Source organism: Euprymna scolopes, chromosome 14 (genome assembly GCF_053919585.1).
Source record: "Euprymna scolopes isolate OS-2025 chromosome 14, ASM5391958v1, whole genome shotgun sequence".
Classification (NCBI taxonomy): domain Eukaryota; kingdom Metazoa; phylum Mollusca; class Cephalopoda; order Sepiida; family Sepiolidae; genus Euprymna; species Euprymna scolopes.
Genome location: NC_136495.1, coordinates 120415648 through 120437478, shown reverse-complemented (window position 1 = coordinate 120437478; position 21831 = coordinate 120415648). Strand labels below are relative to the sequence as shown.

The following is a 21831-nucleotide window of genomic DNA, read 5'->3' as shown; positions in this document are numbered from 1 at the left end:
GCTTGTTGAAATAAATTTGATGTATAGCTAGCTTCAATATTTAATTGTTTTTCTTTAACCTTTTATTCTTGCTCTGCTATGCATTGAGCTCTATTAAGATTTCTCACAGAAATTACTCTATCTTTTACAAACCTAACTATTACAAATATACGGTAAGATATAATTTTAATTTTTTTACATAAGCATTAATATGTCGCTACACATTCATGAGCATGTTTTGGTCAGCTAGTTACCAGGAACTAGAGATCTTTAGGTAATATTGCTTATACAAAAGTTTAATCGGTAACCAAATTATGAATTAAACTTTTGTATAAGCAGTATAGGCTGACCGAAACATGTTCATGAATGTGTAGCAACATTAATGCTTATATAAAAAAATTAAAAGTATATCTTACCGTACTTCAGCATTGCCTGGTGGTAAAATACGCTTAAATTTGATATTTTGATTAGTGCAGATTTCGTATTCTTATACTAGCGGGAATGCCCGCTTTCTTGGGCATACAAAAACGCACGCACTCTTTTTGCCTTTTATGTAATAAACTAACAGGGATGCTAGGGTTTGGGGGGGGGGTAGGCTGGCAGGCTCAAACCCGTGATATGAAGGCGGAAAAGAAAGTGGAAGAAAAGCTGACATCTTACCGCTACGCTATGACGCGAGAGGAAGTAAAAAGCGTTCAAATTTATCGATGTCAATCAAAAAGTTGACTTGCTAAGTGGATGAGTTCACGCAGGTGCAAAAGTGAACATTGGCTGAAGGCCAGTTGAGCTTTCCACCGTTTCATTTATTTGTTTCCCTACTATGTTGGGGAAACCAAGCTCCCCCGAAAAAGGGGGAACTCTCAAATGAATAGCAATTGTCTGATATGAAGGGTTTCCCAACATTGATCAAACTAATTGCTTTCAAGATGTTCCTGGCAGGAAATCCAGGCGGCCTACTTCACTCCAATTAGTTTAGCTTTTATATGAAAAAGGCGAACAAACACACAAAAGGACGGAATAGAGGCAATTTTTTAAAAATCAATCAAAATGTAGAGACCCGTTCGCAAATCGTAGATATTATAATCTAGGAAGTATAAGGAAAGTTCTAAAAAATAGTAATGTAGTCAAGAACCCCCCCCCCTCCAAAATCCAAATCAAAAAAGGGTGTTAATAACTGGTAAAGTACAAGTTTATTTAATTTATGTCCTCCTAATAGTTTTATATAGCCTTGATTGCATCATATTGACTAAAAAAAAATAGCCAATCGCATTGAGGTGTTTCAAAACCACATAATGCTTTTCATTACGAGACATCGCCTGATCAAAAAAAAAATATATATATCCACTCTCTGTCAAACTACTTCCCTACTTCTTCTATTTGATAAAATCAAAAGTAAAACCCTTAAAATTTTTAGTCATGTCAAACAATAAACCACTGACCTGTCAAAGTTATGCTTGGAGGGTATATTAGAAGGCAAAAAAAGCAGAGGAAAGCCAAAGAGAAGGTAGTTAATGAGATGGATATATTGACAGTTGAATGATAATGAATATTGTGAGAGGATTGAAAATCTTCACATACCAATGACGCAAAACAAAGCCAATTCAGAAAAGAGTAATTCTTTCTCCTTTGTCAGAAAAATCGTTCATGGAATGTAAGAATTAAAGGACAAAATGGAGGGAAATGAGTTACAAGGCTCCCAAAAGTAAACCAAGGTCTACTTTCGGCAGCCTCGTCACTCTTACTTTCTTCCATTTTTGTCCTTTAGTTCTCACATTCCATAAACGATTTTTCTGACAATAAGAAAACAAATTACATTTTGTTCATCACATTGAAACACAGAATCGTGCTGGGTTGAGCGGCTTTCCAAAACCACAGCACCATGCTTTGAGGGTATGTTAGAAGGCAAAAAAAAAAAAAACCCCAGAGGAAAGCCAAAGAGAAGGTGGAGAGAAAATGTTTTTGATTGGATATCTCTCAACAGTTGGGTGTCCATCCACTAACTTGCCCTGGCTCGGAAGGAATGGCAAAAAATAAATCACGTGGGTTCGAAATCCGCACCAAACGAAAGATACGACTTATGATGAGCTTTGCTAACTTGCTATCACTTTGCAAAGTTTGCTAATTCATGTATCTTTTAAATAAAACCATAAGCAAATGAAAAGGAATAGAGGTGAGAAAGAGAGGAAGGGTAAGCAGTCAGTCACATGCCCCCTTTCTGAATTTGTGTTCATGTTATGTTTTCTATTTACTTTAATTAACCCTTATCCTTGAGTGGCCTCTGGGCCTTGATAAGTGGTGACACCCATGTAAAAAAAAAAAAAAAAAAAATTTAACCTGTCTTTTTTAAAAACCAGTCAGCAAATATTTTAAGAAAGATTTTAGTAATTGATCCATATTTGTATTAAGGCACTTTAATTGCTGTAATATCGCTGAAAAATATTACACACAAAGGACAACAAAATTACAAAAGAATAACACTAAATATTAATTTATTATGAACTGTTTTAAAAAAAGTACTCAAACAAATTAGGCATTCATGTAACGATTTTTGAGATTTTTGTCTGTAATATGCCAACTTTCAAATTATGTTGTTTTATTGATTTAAATCACGGTAATATAGGTGTATTACATGTAAAGAAACTTTCTCATTTTATTTATTTAGAGGTCAACAAGCTAATTGTTTTTGATTTTTTTTTTTTTTTGTGTTCGTTTTCTTTTTAACAATTTCTGGTAGCAAAAAATTACTATGCTCTAACTATTAATATTCACTAATTAATATTAATATTAATTAGTGAATATGTGTGTGTCTATCAAATATCATACCTTAGGGCAAACATGCTTTTTGTGTTTTCCCTCTCTTCCTCCTTCCTTCCATTCCCCCTTTATCTCTCTCTTGGGGAAGATTAAAAAAAAAAAAAAAAAAAAAAAAAAAAAAACTAAGTCAAAATCAGATCCCCCTCTCCCAAATGTAGTATGCTTCCCAGTTTTCCTCTCTATTTACTTGCCTCTACACAAGGGCAGAATTAGACACAAGGTCAGTTTTTAAATGTGCAGAAAATTCAGCTCCCCAAATAAAGGACACTCTGGATTGAGACGGAAATAAAACTTGTCTCGGTTTAGAAGGATTTCTTAAAAAAAAAAAAAAAAAAAAAAAACAGAAGAGACATTACGTTCTACTCAAAAGGCCACAGAATTGGAACATGTTAAGATAGGATGTTTCAGTTGATTCACAAGACTTGCAGCTTGTTTCTCCCGTTTGTTCTCCATCTTAAACAACAAAGAAATGGTGCCCTTTTCTTGTCTTTTAATCTTTTTGTCCGTGAGTATGATATGCCTGATGAGAAATTTCGAGGCCACTTTATATAACCAAGTATAAATCTCTGCAACATATCAGACGGTTCTTTTATGATCAGGAGGATTGGAATTAAGTTTCCAAGCTAGCAAACCCTTGTCATCAGGTGTTTGACATCTCAGACTCCTTCGTGATCCTTTGCGCTGTCCTTAAATTTAGACTCATCCACTTGGAGTTCTCCATGTAAATACCAAATATTACATTTTTCACAATTCAGCCACTGTGTTGATTAATTCATATAAGATACTCTAACCGGAAGTATAGGGTGTTTTTTTAGTTTTTTTTTGTTTTGTTTTTTAAAGAGGTGGCGATTTTAAATTGACAATTGATTTTTTTTTTTTTTTTAATTGCAAATTTGGCAACTATCAGTTATTTTGAGTTTAGCGTGGTTTGGCAATTCATCATGTTGTTTCAGCAGTATGGAGCCACATGCCACACAGCGTGCGATACAATCAACTGACTGAGAGAAACGTTTGATGAACGAATAATTTCATAAAATGGACCTGTCAATAAATGACCTCGTCCATGTGATTTTAATCTGATTAGATTGTTTTCTGTAGGGATATGTAAAGTCCTATGTCTACGCTAATAAACCATACACAATAAACCTGGAAGACAATATTTGATGCATTATTGTCATAATGCAGGCTATTTAATGCGTAGAGTTGATTAGTCTGTAGATAGACAAGATGTGTGGATGAAATTGTCATCTTTAGATTACGCCATGCACGAAATTGTGTTTGAATTATAAAGTTGATCTTTGGAATAAACCAAATATTTGTATAATAAAAATATTTTTCTGTAATTTATTTTAATTTAACGTTCACTGCCTCAAAACAAAATAACAAAAAAACACTGTAGATAGAATCATAAACATGCAAGTCAAAAAATTCAGGGTTGCTAAAGATGACAATTTCATCCACACGTTTTTCTATCGGGTAGACCATAGCTGAAATGAGTCACTTTTTCAGGCATTTTCTTTCTTTGGCATTCAATAACTTTTCACAAACTGCATGCATGAAGAAGGACGGGGGGGGTGCTCAAGGTAGCAAATGGGATTTCGGCATTTGGTCATTTTTAAAAGAAATGTCATATGAATAAAAGAACATCACTTTTTAAATCGATGGGAACGATAGAATTTTATTTATGGCGTCTTATTCGATTTTGGAACAATTCATTTTAAAATGGGTAAAATCTTAATTTATTGTAATTGGTGACAGCAGATAATCGTCAACAAATTTTTTTTACATTTCATCCTTGGCATTATCTGATTTCTTTAAAAATGAATGTGGAAGATAATGAATTTGCAAACCAGAGTATAAAGTATATTGTTATACGTTTTTGGAGGTTGACGTTTTGTTTTTTTTTTGTTTTGTTTTTTCTTGTATGTGAAATTATAATATGACCCCCCCCCCCGGTTTACACAAATTCTAAATTGATCCCTTTTTTTTTTTTTTTTTTTTTTTTAATTTAAACTGGCAACTTGTGATATCAAGACAAACGATTTTTCTTAACTAGAAATTTATCTCTCAAGCAGAGAAATCTAAAATCTGTAATCACAGCTACACACACCGTATTTCCTTCATTTTCTTTTTCCATGATATTTATTTTTGCTTACAGGAAAAATTAAAAAAAAATAAATTATATTTTTTTTTTTTTTCCAGAACTATTATATTTTACATTTTCAGCAGGAGAAAAAAAAACTGTTTTTCATTAACCCCCAACACTAACCTTGAGTCTGGAGTTTGATAAAAAAATATCTCAATGAAACTGTTTCAGATTTTTTTAGATAAGGATTGATAATTTGGATTTTTCAAATTACTGTTCTTATCTTGGATATTATTTTCATAACGTCTTGCTTCGTCCGATGTAACCTCTGACCTTTTTCAGGTGTATCTTGTCAAACACTGGAATCTTTCTGTTGCAAGGACACGTGACAGAACATAAATTGCTTAAATCATAATCAGTTCTAAGTAACAGTCTTCTGGAGGTTGATGGTTCAATCCTCAGTGCAGGCGACACTAAAAATACAATCATGAATTACTTAAGATTTCTACCCGGTCATGGCTGACAGAACAAGAGCATGCTACCCCTGTGGATTAAATAAAGGTTTCTGTTAGAAATTGTGCAAATTCCCAAGGTACACCTAAAGAAGGCCAAAGGTTATACAATGTAACCCGGATATAAGAGACTTCTTATCTGGTCCTCTACAGCTCTCTTATATTCGGGTTGTATTATTCCGGGTTTCTTATATCCTAATTACACTGTACATTAACACAGGCTCCAATTTGGGACCAGAGAAAATCTCTCTTATATCCGTTTTTCTTATTTCGGGTCTCTTATATCAGGGTTACACTATTAGTTAAAACGTTGTGATAACAACATCCAAGTTGAAAACAGTAGTTAGAATAATCCAAATAATAAAAACTATACTACTTCTGAAAAAAAATTATTTGTACAGAAGTAATTTCAGTTAAGAGAAATTATCTCCCTTTTATCTGACATGTTGCCGCCTTAAATTAAAAATAAAGATTCTCTAATCATTATGTTTAGTAATTTTTTTATATTGCTAATCAGTCTCTTAGTAAAAATATATATATAAAATGTATATAAAAAAATAATAATAATGACTCTGGAAAGAGAGATTTGGATGCAAACCAAATTAGTTACATTGCTAATGACTCTATTTAAGAGTTCGATGTTTTGGGGATGTCATTCATTCAAAGGTGTTTTTCTAAAATAACCTCAAAAACTGCATTGACATTCAGATGATATTTCCATTTAAATCTAGTATTTTTTTTTTTATTATTATCATGACACCTGTCAAATAATTTCTCATAGTTTGAGGTATCATTAACTAAAATGCATTTTTTTGTGTTTAAAAGTTTGTGGAGATAAGATAGTATTAAAACAAATTATTTTTCTTTCTTTTTTTTTTTTTGTTCAATTTCTTTCTTTCATATTTCCATTCAATTTTTTTTTCTTTCATTTATTCATTCGATTTTTTCATTCAGTTTTTCTTTTTTTCGATCGATTTTTTTCTTTCATTTTTTTCGGTCGTTTTTCTTCTTTCATTTTTTTATTTGTTTATTTTTCTTTCATTTTTTCATTCGATTTTTTCTTTCATTTTTATTTCGTTTCTTTCTTTCATGTTTCATTCAATTTTTTCTTTCTTTCATTTTTCATTCAATTTTTTCTTTCTTTCATTTTTCATTCAATTTTTTCTTTCTTTCATTTTTCATTCAATTTTTTCTTTCTTTCATTTTTCATTCAATTTTTTCTTTCTTTCATTTTTCATTCAATTTTTTCTTTCTTTCATTTTTCATTCAATTTTTTCTTTCTTTCATTTTTCATTCAATTTTTTTTTCTTTCATTTTTCTATCCAATTTTTTCTTTCTTTCATTTTTCCATCCAATTTTTTCTTTCATTTTTCCATCCAATTTTTTTTTTCATTTTTCCATCCAATTTTTTTTTTCATTTTTCCATCCAATTTTTTTTTTCATTTTTCCATCCAATTTTTTTTTTCATTTTTCCATCCAATTTTTTTTTTCATTTTTCCATCCAATTTTTTCTTTCATTTTTCCATCCAATTTTTTCTTTCTTTCATTTTTCCATCCAATTTTTTCTTTCTTTCATTTTTCCATCCAATTTTTTCTTTCTTTCATTTTTCCATCCAATTTTTTCTTTCTTTCATTTTTCCATCCAATTTTTTCTTTCTTTCATTTTTCCATCCAATTTTTTCTTTCTTTCATTTTTCCATCCAATTTTTTCTTTCTTTCATTTTTCCATCCAATTTTTTCTTTCTTTCATTTTTCCATCCAATTTTCTTTTTCTTTCATTTTTCCATCCAATTTTCTTTTTCTTTCATTTTTCCATCCAATTTTTTCTTTCATTTTTCCATCCAATTTTTTCTTTCATTTTTCCATCCAATTTTTTCTTTCTTTCATTTTTCCATCCAATTTTTTCTTTCTTTCATTTTTCCATCCAATTTTTTCTTTCTTTCATTTTTCCATCCAATTTTTTCTTTCTTTCATTTTTCCATCCAATTTTTTCTTTCTTTCATTTTTCCATCCAATTTTTTCTTTCTTTCATTTTTCCATCCAATTTTTTCTTTCTTTCATTTTTCCATCCAATTTTTTCTTTCTTTCATTTTTCCATCCAATTTTTTCTTTCTTTCATTTTTCCATCCAATTTTTTCTTTCTTTCATTTTTCCATCCAATTTTTTCTTTCTTTCATTTTTCCATCCAATTTTTTCTTTCTTTCATTTTTCCATCCAATTTTTTCTTTCTTTCATTTTTCCATCCAATTTTCGTCTTTCTTTCATTTTTCCATCCAATTTTCGTCTTTCTTTCATTTTTCCATCCAATTTTCGTCTTTCTTTCATTTTTCCATCCAATTTTCGTCTTTCTTTCATTTTTCCATCCAATTTTCGTCTTTCTTTCATTTTTCCATCCAATTTTCGTCTTTCTTTCATTTTTCCATCCAATTTTCGTCTTTCTTTCATTTTTCCATCCAATTTTCGTCTTTCTTTCATTTTTCCATTCAATTTTCGTCTTTCTTTCATTTTTCTATTCAATTGTTTTCTCTCTTTCATTTTTCCTTTCTTTCATTTTTCTTTCCAATTTGTTTCTTTTTTTCATTTTTCCATCCAATTTTTTCTTTCATTTTTCCATCCAATTTTTTCTTTCATTTTTCCATCCAATTTTTTCTTTCTTTCATTTTTCCATCCAATTTTTTCTTTCTTTCATTTTTCCATCCAATTTTTTCTTTCTTTCATTTTTCCATCCAATTTTTTCTTTCTTTCATTTTTCCATCCAATTTTTTCTTTCTTTCATTTTTCCATCCAATTTTTTCTTTCTTTCATTTTTCCATCCAATTTTCTTTTTCTTTCATTTTTCCATCCAATTTTCTTTTTCTTTCATTTTTCCATCCAATTTTTTCTTTCATTTTTCCATCCAATTTTCGTCTTTCTTTCATTTTTCCATCCAATTTTTTCTTTCTTTCATTTTTCCATCCAATTTTTTCTTTCTTTCATTTTTCCATCCAATTTTTTCTTTCTTTCATTTTTCCATCCAATTTTTTCTTTCTTTCATTTTTCCATCCAATTTTTTCTTTCTTTCATTTTTCCATCCAATTTTTTCTTTCTTTCATTTTTCCATCCAATTTTCGTCTTTCTTTCATTTTTCCATCCAATTTTCGTCTTTCTTTCATTTTTCCATCCAATTTTCGTCTTTCTTTCATTTTTCCATCCAATTTTCGTCTTTCTTTCATTTTTCCATCCAATTTTCGTCTTTCTTTCATTTTTCCATCCAATTTTCGTCTTTCTTTCATTTTTCCATCCAATTTTCGTCTTTCTTTCATTTTTCCATCCAATTTTCGTCTTTCTTTCATTTTTCCATTCAATTTTCGTCTTTCTTTCATTTTTCCATTCAATTTTCGTCTTTCTTTCATTTTTCTATTCAATTGTTTTCTCTCTTTCATTTTTCCTTTCTTTCATTTTTCTTTCCAATTTGTTTCTTTTTTTCATTTTTCCTTCCAATTTGTTTCTTTCTTTCATTTTTCCAGTCCATTTTTTTTTTCTTTCACTTTTTTCTTCACTTTTTCTTATTTCCTACTTTTTCCCCTCTTTTCATTTGCTACTGCCTATGTAATGCATGCACTAATGGGGTGCTCAGAGTTAGCAATCTTGTGCCAAACAATGCAGGTCTAAACTAAAAAGATGGGATTAACTTTTAGATCTGGTGTGAACATGAACTCACTGAATGCACAAGCAAATTGAATGTAGATAAGAATTAAATGACAGCATTGAAATGCAAGCATGTAAGGGAGGAAAATTAGAATCAGTCTCATTTTATCTGGGTGATGCTGTGAAACTCTGTTCTGGAAAATCAAAGCAGTACCTTAATAAGGCTCGCACAGGCATGAAAAGGCCTTGAATTTTGAGTTTTGTGTTGAAGAGTTCCTTATTTCTATTGTTACCTTGCAATGGTCTTGAAAATATGAGAAATGTCTTGAAAACCCCTTGAAAATCATATTCTTTATATTCAGCAAAAAATTTGTGTCAGAATATTCAAAATAAAATCAGAATAAATTCTATTAAAATATTTTTTTAATATTAAAACTAAAATGAATAGATTCTTCTCGGATTGCATCATATGAAACTACATCATGTTATGTATATATTTTATTGATGTATCCAAAGTGAAGTTCAAAATCGAAATAAATATTGTTAAACTATTAATTAAAATATTATTAGTTTTTTTTTTATTTTATCATTTTTTATATATCAAATTTTGCTTTTAAAGCTTGTATATTGCTTGAAAAAGGCCTTGAAAATGGACATTAAAAATCTGTCTCTCCTAACTAACTATATTTGTCTCCAATAATGTGAAGTCATAGTGAAACTTATGTTTTTAATCTAATTCATTATAAATTGTTGGTTTTTTTTGTTTTTGTTTTTTTTTTGTTTTGTTTTTGTAAAATGAAATTTAACCCAAAAAAAGCCTACATTTCCATTTCATTTGAGCATTTGCAAAAAAAGAAAAAGAAAAAAAACGGTACTTTTGCTGTTTATATAGAAATCCATTCTTAATATGAAGAAAGTGGGGGAGGGGGCTTTTAACTATTCTTTACTTTAACAATTAAATAAAAAAAAAGATATTGTAAAAATTAAATTAAAAACGTTTCATTATTTTTTGTATATGGAATTAAAAAAAAAATGGCGAACACTTTCTGTATTGATAATGTTTTCCTGTCTGCGAATCCACAGCCAGAACTGAATTTCAGCATTTAATCTTTATCATAACGATCTCGCTTATCAGAATGATACAAAAACAATAAAAATAAACAAAAAAAAAACTGACCGCTTGGCTATTTTATTCAAACACAAATTAAAGCATAAGCTAACCAAGTTTCATAAAACCAAAGAAAAGTTTGTTTAAAAATGTATTAAAGTAATGTTTTTATTGACTTTTTAAATCTTTAAAATCATTTTGTCCTTTCAAATATTTTATCTTCAACAAGATAAGATTAACAATATCATCCGACTTTGGTTTGTCATTCTCGATTCTGTTATTCGATAATCAATTACTTCATTAAAACCAACATATCGGCTGCACCCTTTTAAGGACGTCATTAAAAAAGGACTTGTGGCGTAATGGATAAAGTACTAGGTAAAATTCAGTTGTGACACTCTTCTCAAGGATGATGGTTCAATCTCTAGCGTGGTCAATACGAAGTACTGTCTCTCCTGTCCATTTCCCCATCCCACGTTTGTAAAAAGTTGGGAGGGGGGGGGTTAAGCGATATTTACTTTTTTTTTTTTTTTTTTTTTTTTTTTAATCGTAACTGCCAGTGTTTTCTCTTGACAATGTATCGGCTGAAAGACATCTCGGGGTTTATTTTAGATTTTTTTTTTATTTATTTTTTTTATAATCGCTAATTTATAAATTTACTCTTAAATCGTTTTTATTAACTAATTCTCGTTTTCCCCTTAAACAATTATTTGTTTCCCAACTCAACATGACTCCGGATATCTTGTTTAAAGCCTATATATATATATATATATATATATATATATATATATATATAAATCATAATTTGGGAATTTAAATTTTATGATTTGAAACGGTTAAATTTCAAATATAGAATTTTTATTGTATGCAAAACAAAGAATACAGTTTAATAAAAATATTTATTTAACCCATGATTTTCGTAGTTTATCCATTTCCTCAGAGGAAAATATTAGCAAATATTATAAATGGTTTGCACCTTATTTGTTAAAGGTAATAAATATTTGCTAATATTTTCCTCCGAGTCGATGTATAAACATCGAAAACTCGTGAGTTAAGGAAATATTTTTATTAAACTGTATTGTTTTGCATATAATAAAAATTCTAGATTTGAAATTTAATCGTTTTAAATCATAAAATTTAAATTCCCAAATTATGATTTATTTGCTCTATCTGGTATATTGAGCAATTTTATTTAGCTGGGATTGTCTTATATAAAATATTATAGCCAATAATATTTTGTAAGACCGATAATCACTGGATTTGCATACCAGTAGATTTATTGCATTTCATTAATCTGAAGTGTATATATATAATGCTCCCTATCTTGGGTTGAGCATATTGGGATGTGATATACAAACTGTTATTAGCGTATTAAGCGACGCTCTTTGTGTAAACAAATCAGGCAGAGGCATTTGGACGATGTCAAAACATCGTTAATTCATTACCCACATAGCAGCAGCTGTATAGCGCAATGGTGAGAAGCCTTGACTGTCATTTGGGTGGTCGGGTTTCGATCCTGGCTTGAGGCAGTTGCCTGTCGAGCCACACTGATGAGCTGTGAAACAGCAAAACAGTACTGTATGTGGATGACATATATATATATATATATATATATATATATATATATATATTCAGTTTGATAGAAAGATACCTGAGTTTAAGAAGATCGAGTGTTGCATCTGTCAAAACATGGTGCAAAATAATACTGAAGATGAGAATAGTAGTCCAAAGAATCCCAATAATACAACATCCATCTTTTACTTTACTGATATTTTCTATTTTGAAACTGATGTTCACATCGTATTAAGTTGGAATTATCACAGAATTGGTCTCCAAAATATGTGATGATTGAATTGTAATTGATGGCTTTTTTATTGTTTTCAAGACTCTGCGAGTATTTAAAAAAAAATCAATAATTATTGTTTTTCCCTCTCCTTTGTTACAGGTGCTGAAAATATTGGTCGATCTCCTGCCTCAAGTGATTTGCCTCGAACTCCTTCAACGGCTGTGGGTCCGCAGACTACTCAGACACCTGCTAATGCCTCTCAGAGTCAGTGTCCGACATCCGGAGTGTCACAGGCACAGATGCCTATTGGCAATTCAAAGACCCTGCCCTCACAAGCAAACTGTACAAATCCTCCACAAGGCCCTCTCCATCCTCAAGGAATGCCAGGATGTGGGCCCGGGCAGGGTCCCCCCTTAGGTCAAACCCCTCCACAGTCTATACAGGGGATGCCTCCCTTTCCAGGTATGATGTCTCCGAATCACCAACAGCCACTACCGCCACAGCAAGTTCCTCAATCTGGGGGACCCATCGATGCACACTTCATGCAACAACACAGTCAGATTTTTGTTTTTAATACGAGTTTAGCAAACCAAGCAGCAGATTCATATCGCCAGGGTCACCACAAGTCCATCTTAGCATTTCATATGGACCAGCCAGGCACTAAGCAGTTTTTACAGGTAAATATTTTTTTTTTCCATTATTGTCTAGTATATGATGTTGTCTTGCTGGTTTTATAAAGTCAGACCCAATTAGCATTTAAACATGATTTCAAAATAGTTTTTTTCCTCCAAATATTTAACATGTAAGTCTTATAATGTAAAAATGCTCTACGGCTGAACAAAAACTTTTGGGCGCCATTTTGTACAACATGCCAGCTGAAATAAAAAAGATCACTTTGCAAATGGAAAAAATATCCAGAAAAATCGGAAAAAAGAATAACTCTGTCGTGTTCAATCAGACATGCTGGAATAATGACTTGATGCCAAAATATATATTGTTACAGACAAATGAACTACCTATCATCCAACAGATATTAATTTATCTGTAAATATTCTTTTAAAATCTATAACTTACATTAGATATTTTGGATATAAATATGAAGTAATTTTTAAAAAATTAAGTTTTCATTTAAATTACCTCCCTTGAAAGTTAATCCTAGGTATACCTAGAAAGCAGAGTTCTTTTCATCACTCCGACATTGATATTAAAAGCCTACTTTTTCTAATTAAAAGTTATTAAAACAAACTTCTTAATATACTCAATCATAGATATGCAAGCGACTTCGTGAAGATCAAATAATTTTTGCATATTCCTTTGAAAAAACAAGCGTTCATTAATCATTAATTTTTTATGGTTTCTGATTAGATGATTAATTTTATTTAATATGCTTAATTATTTTATGCATAGTTTCTACATTGTGCGTAATTGCATAGAATTTTAAGATGAAAACATTCTAGTACATGGCCATGTGAAACATCTCTACCAAACTCCTCTCTGAATATTTCGTCTACAAACTTGAAACTTGATATGCAGGATATTTGGACACTGGGAATATTTTGATTTAGTTTTTAGCTGTGAAGGGGGTTCAAAATTGACATAAAAAAAAAAAACAGTTGGCCTTGGCAGGAATAAATCAACTAACTTCTGAGCATGCATGAATATATATTTTTTCCGTGAAGTCGCTTAATTTTTAGTCTTTTTTATCCATTTAGTGATACCTCAGATGGTAACAACAAAGGCTGAAACATTAAATAATGACTTTGGCTGGAGCACTGGATGTTTTGATTTCGATCCTAGCTGATGGCACCAAAGTCTTTTACTTTTGAAATCATTACTATATATATTGGATACAATATAGTAATAGAGAATTTGCTCTCTGATAATAAATACAAATCTGCGTAAATTAAAATACTATAATTAAGCATATTTTATGACTGGGCAACTCTGGGTGGCCTGCTAGTAATGATAATATTTTAGGAAAGGTTTTAGTTATTTATCTTTTTTTGTTGTTTAATTACTTTGGTTAATTAATATTCATACTACCAAAACTATTGCACATATATATATATATATATATATATATATATATGTGTGTGTGTGCTGATCATCATATAATTAGATCACTCTGGCAGACGTTAAAAAGCATTTAAAAAATAAATGTGTAAAATTCAACAATAAAATTACAAATGAATAACACCAAACATCAAGTTATTAAAAACTGTTTCGAAAAAAGTTATGCAAGTTAGATATACAAATTGGTGTGTTTGGGGCCTTTGCTCTCTACTATATATACAGTATTTCAAAAGACGATGTTGTATTATTGATTTAAACAATAATAAAACATTTAGATGATAACATAGACAAATGACAAAAAAAAAATAGTCACTTTAACACTTATACAATAATCCTGGTGGGAATGATATAAACCCTCGGACTTACCTTCTGTTATAGATGGAAGTGATGCAGATTATTTTGCAATAAATCCATCATTATGTTAAAACTTTGAATTTGCTTGCCACCATCTAAAGTCTTTCTAGCAATCTTTTCAGATTAACGCTCGAACACTTAATGTTTTTGGTTTCCATTATAGATGATGCCATCCAAGTTATATTTTTTATTTTTTATTTTTTTTTAAACTTTTGAAATCACTATTCTATATTGGGTAAAATATAATCAACAGGTTTTTTAAAAGTTTTTTATATACATTTATTTATGTTCATATTTATAAAAAAAAAAAAAAAAAAGAAATCTTTCAATCAATTTGGTAATCTTAAGTAGGACGACCACTGCAGTGAATGTAGTATTATGGCGATTGAAGATTCTGTTTAAGAAAATGATAGACATATATAAGGTACAATGACAATCTCCAACACTTTTGAATGGCCTAGTATGTAATTTATTTTTGTATTTTTCAGAATTAAATAAATTTTTTAATAGAGTATTAATTTATTAATAATAAATACGAAATTCACATACATTAAAATATCATACTTAAATGTGTGTTATGATCGGGTAACAACGGGTGGCTTTAGTATTAAACGAGTCTGGGTGCCCGGCGTTGCCCGGGTGTTTGGAGGTGTGTGTTGAGCAAAAAAAAAAGTGGTAGTAGGCAGGTAGGCAGACTCGAACCCATACCGCGAAAGAGGAAGAAAACATGAAAAAAAGAACATTACGTCTTTGATGTTGCACCCATCACCAAACCGGAAGTGATGTAGGTTTAAATTAAGGCTAGTCAATCGAAAAAAGGGGATGACTTTAGAAAATATCGCCGAAAAAAGCGACCCCCTCCTTGTAGAAAAGTGCCCAGTTGAAAGTGAAGGAATTAAAGTTTTTAGCCAATTTTTCGATATTTGTCGTCCGAAGGGTCGAGCTTCAAAACGATACTGATCTTGTGAAAATCCGTCGCCTTTGTCAAAAGTTTTAGGCAGACATACTAACATACATACATACATTCAAACAGACAGGTGAGATTTTGATAATAGATATCCCAGAACATATTATAATGTAAAAGTTGCAAGTTCAATCCTTGTACATGGTAGTCCATTTTCATTTTCTCTCCAATAACACAAAAAATGAATTTCACAAAATAATAACTGAGAAGAAATTGATGTAAATAGTTGATTGCTTGAATCTTACTAAAATTTTATTGTGATAGTGCTTGATTGATTTGTTAAAAAATTTAGTATTGTTCACTCATCTTTCTCCGAACGTGTACTCCAGTATATAAACAAAAAAAATTTCAGTTGTTTTAGTGGAAAACTGGGATCTTCAACACCCAGACTTGTTTAACTAGTTAAAGAAAAAAGCGAAAATGAAATTAGTTAAATAAATACATGATACATTCTTATCATGAAAAATAGTGTTATTTCCTATAAATTCAAATTATTTTAAACTGTATTTAATCAATTTTGAATTTATATCTTACTAGAAATAGCGCGAATCTCATAAAAGTCGACATAAATAAATCTAGAAGCGACCCGCACATTCCCAAATTCTAGATATTATTATCTAGGGGGTATATAAATACTTCTAAGTGATCACCCCCCCCCATGGGAACGTCGGCAAAAAAAGCCTTTTCGAGACATACACGAAATGGTCATACACATTTTTCCTTTTATATATATATAGATTTAATGATATTTATATCCATGTTTGGTGCATGAAAAGACAAAAAAATAACGATTTACTAAACAACGTTTTATTTACTGGATATTTTTTCGGTACAAAGACTCAAGTTTGCCCAGTTGGGCAAACTTGGGTTCTTGTATATAAAAAAAATTATTGCCAATATCTGCGTTAAATTGCAGTTTCAGACAAATACAAGGTGGCCCACTTAAAAGTAACCCGATCTCTCTAATCTTTCTCTTAACGACCAGCTGACACCACAAGGCAAAATGCAATTCTTTTTCCGACGAGATGACACTACATGCAACACATCTTATAGATCATTGACACGAGTTCATGACATGTTTACAGAAGAGAGAACAATAAGCAAAGGGTTATAGCCACCATGTTCCCCGGTCTTGTCATCATGTGATTTTTATCTTTGAGGGACCTTAAAACAAAAAGTGTATGCAAATAATCCTCACAATCTAGACCAACTAAAGGAGAACATTACCAACGCTATCAGGATAATCACCAGAGGAGATCTATGGGCAGTATCTGCAAACGTTGTGAAACGTGGCCAGAAATGCATAGATGTTAACGGGGAGGACTTCCAGCATCTTTTATAACACTACAGGGAATTTAAACAATAAAAGAATGTTCGTCCTCTCTACTACATTTTCCGCATAACTTTTAAGTGGGCCACCCTGTATTATAGGCAAAAATGAATGATGATTTCTAAGTAATTTTCATTTTTTCTTTTTTTTTTTTTATAATTTGTGCTCACTAGATTGGTCACTGATAACAACCAATGATGTTTCTTGCTGTCAAATGTGACAACAAGTCTCCCCAAATTTCCAGTGCTCTCTACCTCTTTCAATAACCATTTGTAAAATAATTTTGGGTTATTGCAACAGCCGCATGTCATTGACTTTTGGCCGACAATAGCTATTGATCTTCACTGGAATTTGGGTGACAATAAATCTCCTCGCGGTCCAAGTCTTCTTCGCACCAATATAGTGGAGGTCTGGTTAGTGTTTTCTCTTCTGTCTTTTCATCCTGCTCAGCCCTTCTCAACTACTTAGTGTGGTGCCAATCAATGCATTATTATTAATAATTTATTTATTTATTTAAATTTCTCTCTGAGAACAAAATAAAATTTTTATATATTTTCCACTGACATTATCTTTTCATTTTTCTTTTTCAGAAATTTCCTCCAAAGGGAGGTCCATTTTGCCGGAATCCCAGTGGAGTACCTATGTATAGTATGGCCAATATTCGGCAACCAAATATGTGTCGCATAAAGAACTCTAATATGCCGAACATGGGCCCAAATCCAAATTCGGCAGTCGCGCAATGGGTACAACAGCAGAATGCCAACCTCCAAGAACAAGAATATATGAACTTTCCCAACCATCCCAATAATCCTAATATGATGCCACAGGGCCAGGGTGGGGGTATGATGTCTTGGCAAGCTTCTCCGGGTCACTCTTCTCAGGGACAGATGGGCAACAACTTTCCAGGGTTATCGGACAATCCGGGATTTGATCCCGAACCCTATCGCATGTGTGGTAAAGGCTATCGAAATTTATTACAAAATAAAGTCCCTGACGATAAGTTGACGCCCGAACAGTTGCAAAAACGCGAGGAATCTTTGGCTTCTCTCCAAAAGTTGCAACTTCTGCTTTTTCCAGAAGAACTGAAACAGCAACGAGGTTTTCCCCCAGGGGCTAACATGATGCCCCCTGAAGGGATGCAACAGCCCCCAAACATGTTTCCCCATAGTATGTCCCCCCATGAAATGTCTCCACAATCTGCAATGATGCAGCAGCAACAACAGCAGCAACAACAACAACAGCAGCAGCAGCAGCAACAACAGCAGGGAATGATGGGCCAGCAGCCGATGCCTCCACATATGATGTCGCACCACCAATTCATAATGCAACAGCAGCAGCAACAACAGCAGGGTATGCCCCCACAATTTAGTCCACAACCAGGTAACATGGAGAACATCTCCACAGCCCAACGTGAATGGGTTCGTCTCCAGCAAGAATTTTATGCAGAAAAACGACGAATGCAGCAAATGGCTCACCAGATGAACCCCGGGATGGAGATTCCACCTAATTCAATGCATCCCTCACCGCCATCTTATTATAGTTCCATTTCACAAAAACGGCAAGGGGTTGCCGGAATGAATGCGTCTACCTCACCTATCATGAGCGACCCCATGTTGTCACCTTCGATACCCGGACATGGCCATCCAGAATCTCCTGACCCTATGCACTTATTCTCTGGTCCTCGGCGGCCACCATCTCTAAGCTCCCTAGAGCAGGCTGGACTTGGTCGGATGGGTCACGGCTTTTCTCCTTCCGGACTTCCGCCAGCTGGAAACATGGAGCATCCTGGTGTACATGGACCGCACCCAGGCCCGCCCATGTCTCCAGGTGGCATGAATTCACATTTTAATATGCCGCCATCAGCAAAGCAAAATTCAAATCTTACACTGCAGAGAGCTGGTAACCCTGAGCAGTTTCAGCCTGATATAAATGTGGGACCCCCAAACTCGAATAACAAACCCCCACCCAGCTATGCACAGTCCACCAAACGGAAACGTGAAGATATGGAAGAAATATACAAAAATCTTCAACCAACCCCATCTCCCCAACAACTGAATTACCTCAATGCATTTGAGGGTCAGGAATTAACGATAACAAAGCAATTGAATACTGCTTATCGAGAACCCGGACCCACTGGAAATCAGCCACCAAACGTATCTTCACAACAGCAGCAACAGGGGTCAGTGGGTGCACAACAACAACAACCACAGCAACAACAACAACAACAAAATGTGTCAAGCCATCCAGGTACCCCATCACATCAGCAACCAGGTACGCCTGGATCTCAACCTCAGCAGTTACAAGGTATTACTCCCCAACAGCAACCGCAACAACAACAACAACAACAGAGTATGCCTTCGCAACCTCCACCTTCACAACAACAGGGATTACCTCCATCTCAGCAACCAGGGATGCCTCCACATGGTATGTCACCCCAACATCAGCCTGGTATGCCTCCACATGGTATGTCTCCGAGTATGCCCCCACATGGTATGTCTCCGGGCATGCCACCTCATGGTATGTCTCCACATGGCATGTCCCCAGGCATGCCTCCACATGGCATGTCGCCACAGCATCAGCCTGGTATGCCTCCACATGGTATGTCTCCGCAGCATCAGCCTGGCATGCCCCCACACGGTATGTCTCCAGGTATGCCCCCACATGGTATGTCGCCGCAGCATCAGAGTATGCACTCTCAGAATATGCCACCACACAATATAAATCAGCAAAGTATTCCTCCACAACAGCAAGGCATGCATCCTCATGCAATGCCCCCACAGCAGCAACATCAAGCAGGGATGACCCAACAGAAACAAAGTATACCTCCACAGAGTATACAAGCATCTCAACAACCACAACCACCCCCACCACCACCCCAACAGCAACCAGGCATGGCCACCTCACAACCACAACAACCTACCTTAACTACTGAAGGTCAGAGCAATAACTTTCCTCATGGCCAGGTGAATTCTCCGATGCATATCGGACCTGGTTCGAACAAGGGACCGTTGTCTAATTCAAGTCAGTCATCCAGTGTTGGTCCTATGTCCAGTCCCGGGCCGTTATCTGGGCCCTCGCCAATGTCCAGTGGCGCTTTACGGTTATCCCATTACGACCCTCCCTTAATGAATTGTAATTCAAACATATCAAACGGGGCAGCGAGTACATCAAGTAGTGTATGTTCATCCGCGAGTTCATCGTCCAAGACGAACAGCATGGCAAATATCACATCAACCAGTCTGGCAAACCTTGCAAAGGGAGTCGAACACTTGTCACATCAGATGCAGCAAAACATGATGCAAGGTGGGCCCTTCCACAGCATACAGATACAAGGTAATGTTAGCAGCCAACAGAATTCAACAAATAATCCTCAACAAGGATTGACGACGCAGCCCAATAACAACAATATGGCTGTCTCTCAAAGTCAGTGTCAGAGTCCAATGCCTCCAGGTCAGAATGTGCGGTCAGGCCAGGGTCCGATGACACCTGATCCAATGACCCAGCAAGGTCCAATTCCTGGCTCTAACAACAATTTTATGAATGCTAACATGCCACCAATGCAACAGCTTAATATTGATGGACCCAGTTATAGTCCCTCCATGCAAGTGCCGCCAGAAGCAGCCCAGATGGGCATGGGGCAGGTGCCTGGACCGAGACCACCTGGACCTCTGCCACCACAACAAGGTTGTCCTGGTCCAGTACCAACCTCTGTCAGTCAAAACCAATCTATGTTGCCCAACGTTGGTCCCCATCCAAATCCTGGTAAACCGACAAACACAAAGCCCGGAAATCCTACAAATCACATGGTTAACCCAAATTCACGTATAACGCATTCACCTGGCTTCTCTTCCAATTCGGTGGGCAATGCTAACATTCAGATACAGGCAAAGACGCCCAACACCATCCAATATTTGCCCGCACAGCCTGTTCAAAATTCCCAAAACATGAATGCCAAACATCAAAGGCCCGATTTGGACTTCATGCAAAAACTCACCTCCCCTGTCCACACATTAGACTGCAAACCACCACAGGCAAAAATGCCACGTTTTGCTGGGCCGTCCTTACCAGAAATGCGACCAGGTATGCCCAACCACCCAGGCAATATGCCACCGTCAATGATGATGCAGAACCCTAACCATAACATGCCAGGTAATATGCCCGGACATAATATGGGTAGCCCTGTTCATATGTCCCCAATGAACAACCCCATGGCAGGCATCCCTAGTAATATGGGTCCATGTGATATGATAGGCCCAGGCCCAATGCCCAATATGGGTCCTATGAATGGTATGAATTCAGGTGGTGGTAATATGTGTGGTAATATGCCTTCGCATGGGATGGATGGGAACATGCCCCCTCATAATATGCATCCCCAATTTACACCGCAAATGATGGGGGGTGGACCACCAGGGATGATCAACAATGGAATGATGCAAAATCAACAAATGATGCATAGTCCAGGCCCTGGGATGCACCCAGGTATGGCAATGCAAGGCATGCCTCATCCAGCCATGCAGCGTGGCCCACGTATGCCTGGAGGACACCCTAATGGTCCACCTCAAGGTCCTGGGTCCAACCCTGCAAGCCCAGCTGGATTCAACCAACAGTTTCAACAGTTTCAGCAACAGCTTTACTCTCAGAACCGGCCTCGTCAGATGGCACCTATGGGTGGCATGATGCCTGGCCTCAACCAACAGTACATGGGTATGATGCCCAACATGCCAGGACCCACCTGAAGAGGCTCCCATAGCTGATAGTGGTGCAAATAAATGTTTTTAAAAAAATATATATATATTAAATACAAATTATCATTCGATAATATCAGGAGGCAATAAGAATGGGGAAGGGGAGATCAGAGGTGTTGTTCATCCTCTATCCCCACCTCCCCACCCCCACTCCCCAAGGTGAAACAGCTCCGTTGCTTTTTGACAACTATATATTAAAAAAAAATCATTTAAAAAAAAAAAAAAGAAATCATTTTAAAAAATAAAAATAACAATTTCTTCTGTCTTACATTCAATACTCAGACAGATACAAACATCCCTCCCAGCCCTACTTTCTCTCTCTGACTTTAAATTCATCTACTAATTCAAGCGGAGCTGTTGTTGACATTATCTTGTGTCTATGAGAGAATTATGAAGACCTGATAAAAAATCTTTTGAGCCAAGTCATGACTTGTAATTAAATTTATGAAAAAA

At 34.4% G+C, this 21831-nt stretch overlaps 1 protein-coding gene across 9 annotated transcripts in view; it reads left to right on the top strand.

The window, feature by feature from the left end:
• Positions 1–21518, top strand: part of LOC145293258 (uncharacterized) — a 554756-nt gene extending 533238 nt beyond the window's left edge. For all 9 annotated transcript variants that reach the window (XM_080139853.1, XM_080139849.1, XM_080139847.1 and 6 more), the window contains 2 exons: positions 12072–12589; positions 17224–21518. In XM_080139853.1, coding sequence (XP_079995979.1) covers positions 12072–12589; positions 17224–21369 — 4664 coding nt within the window. In that variant the 3' untranslated portion in view covers positions 21370–21518. The remainder of the gene's footprint in view (positions 1–12071; positions 12590–17223) is intronic.
• Positions 21519–21831: the final 313 nt, after the last annotated feature.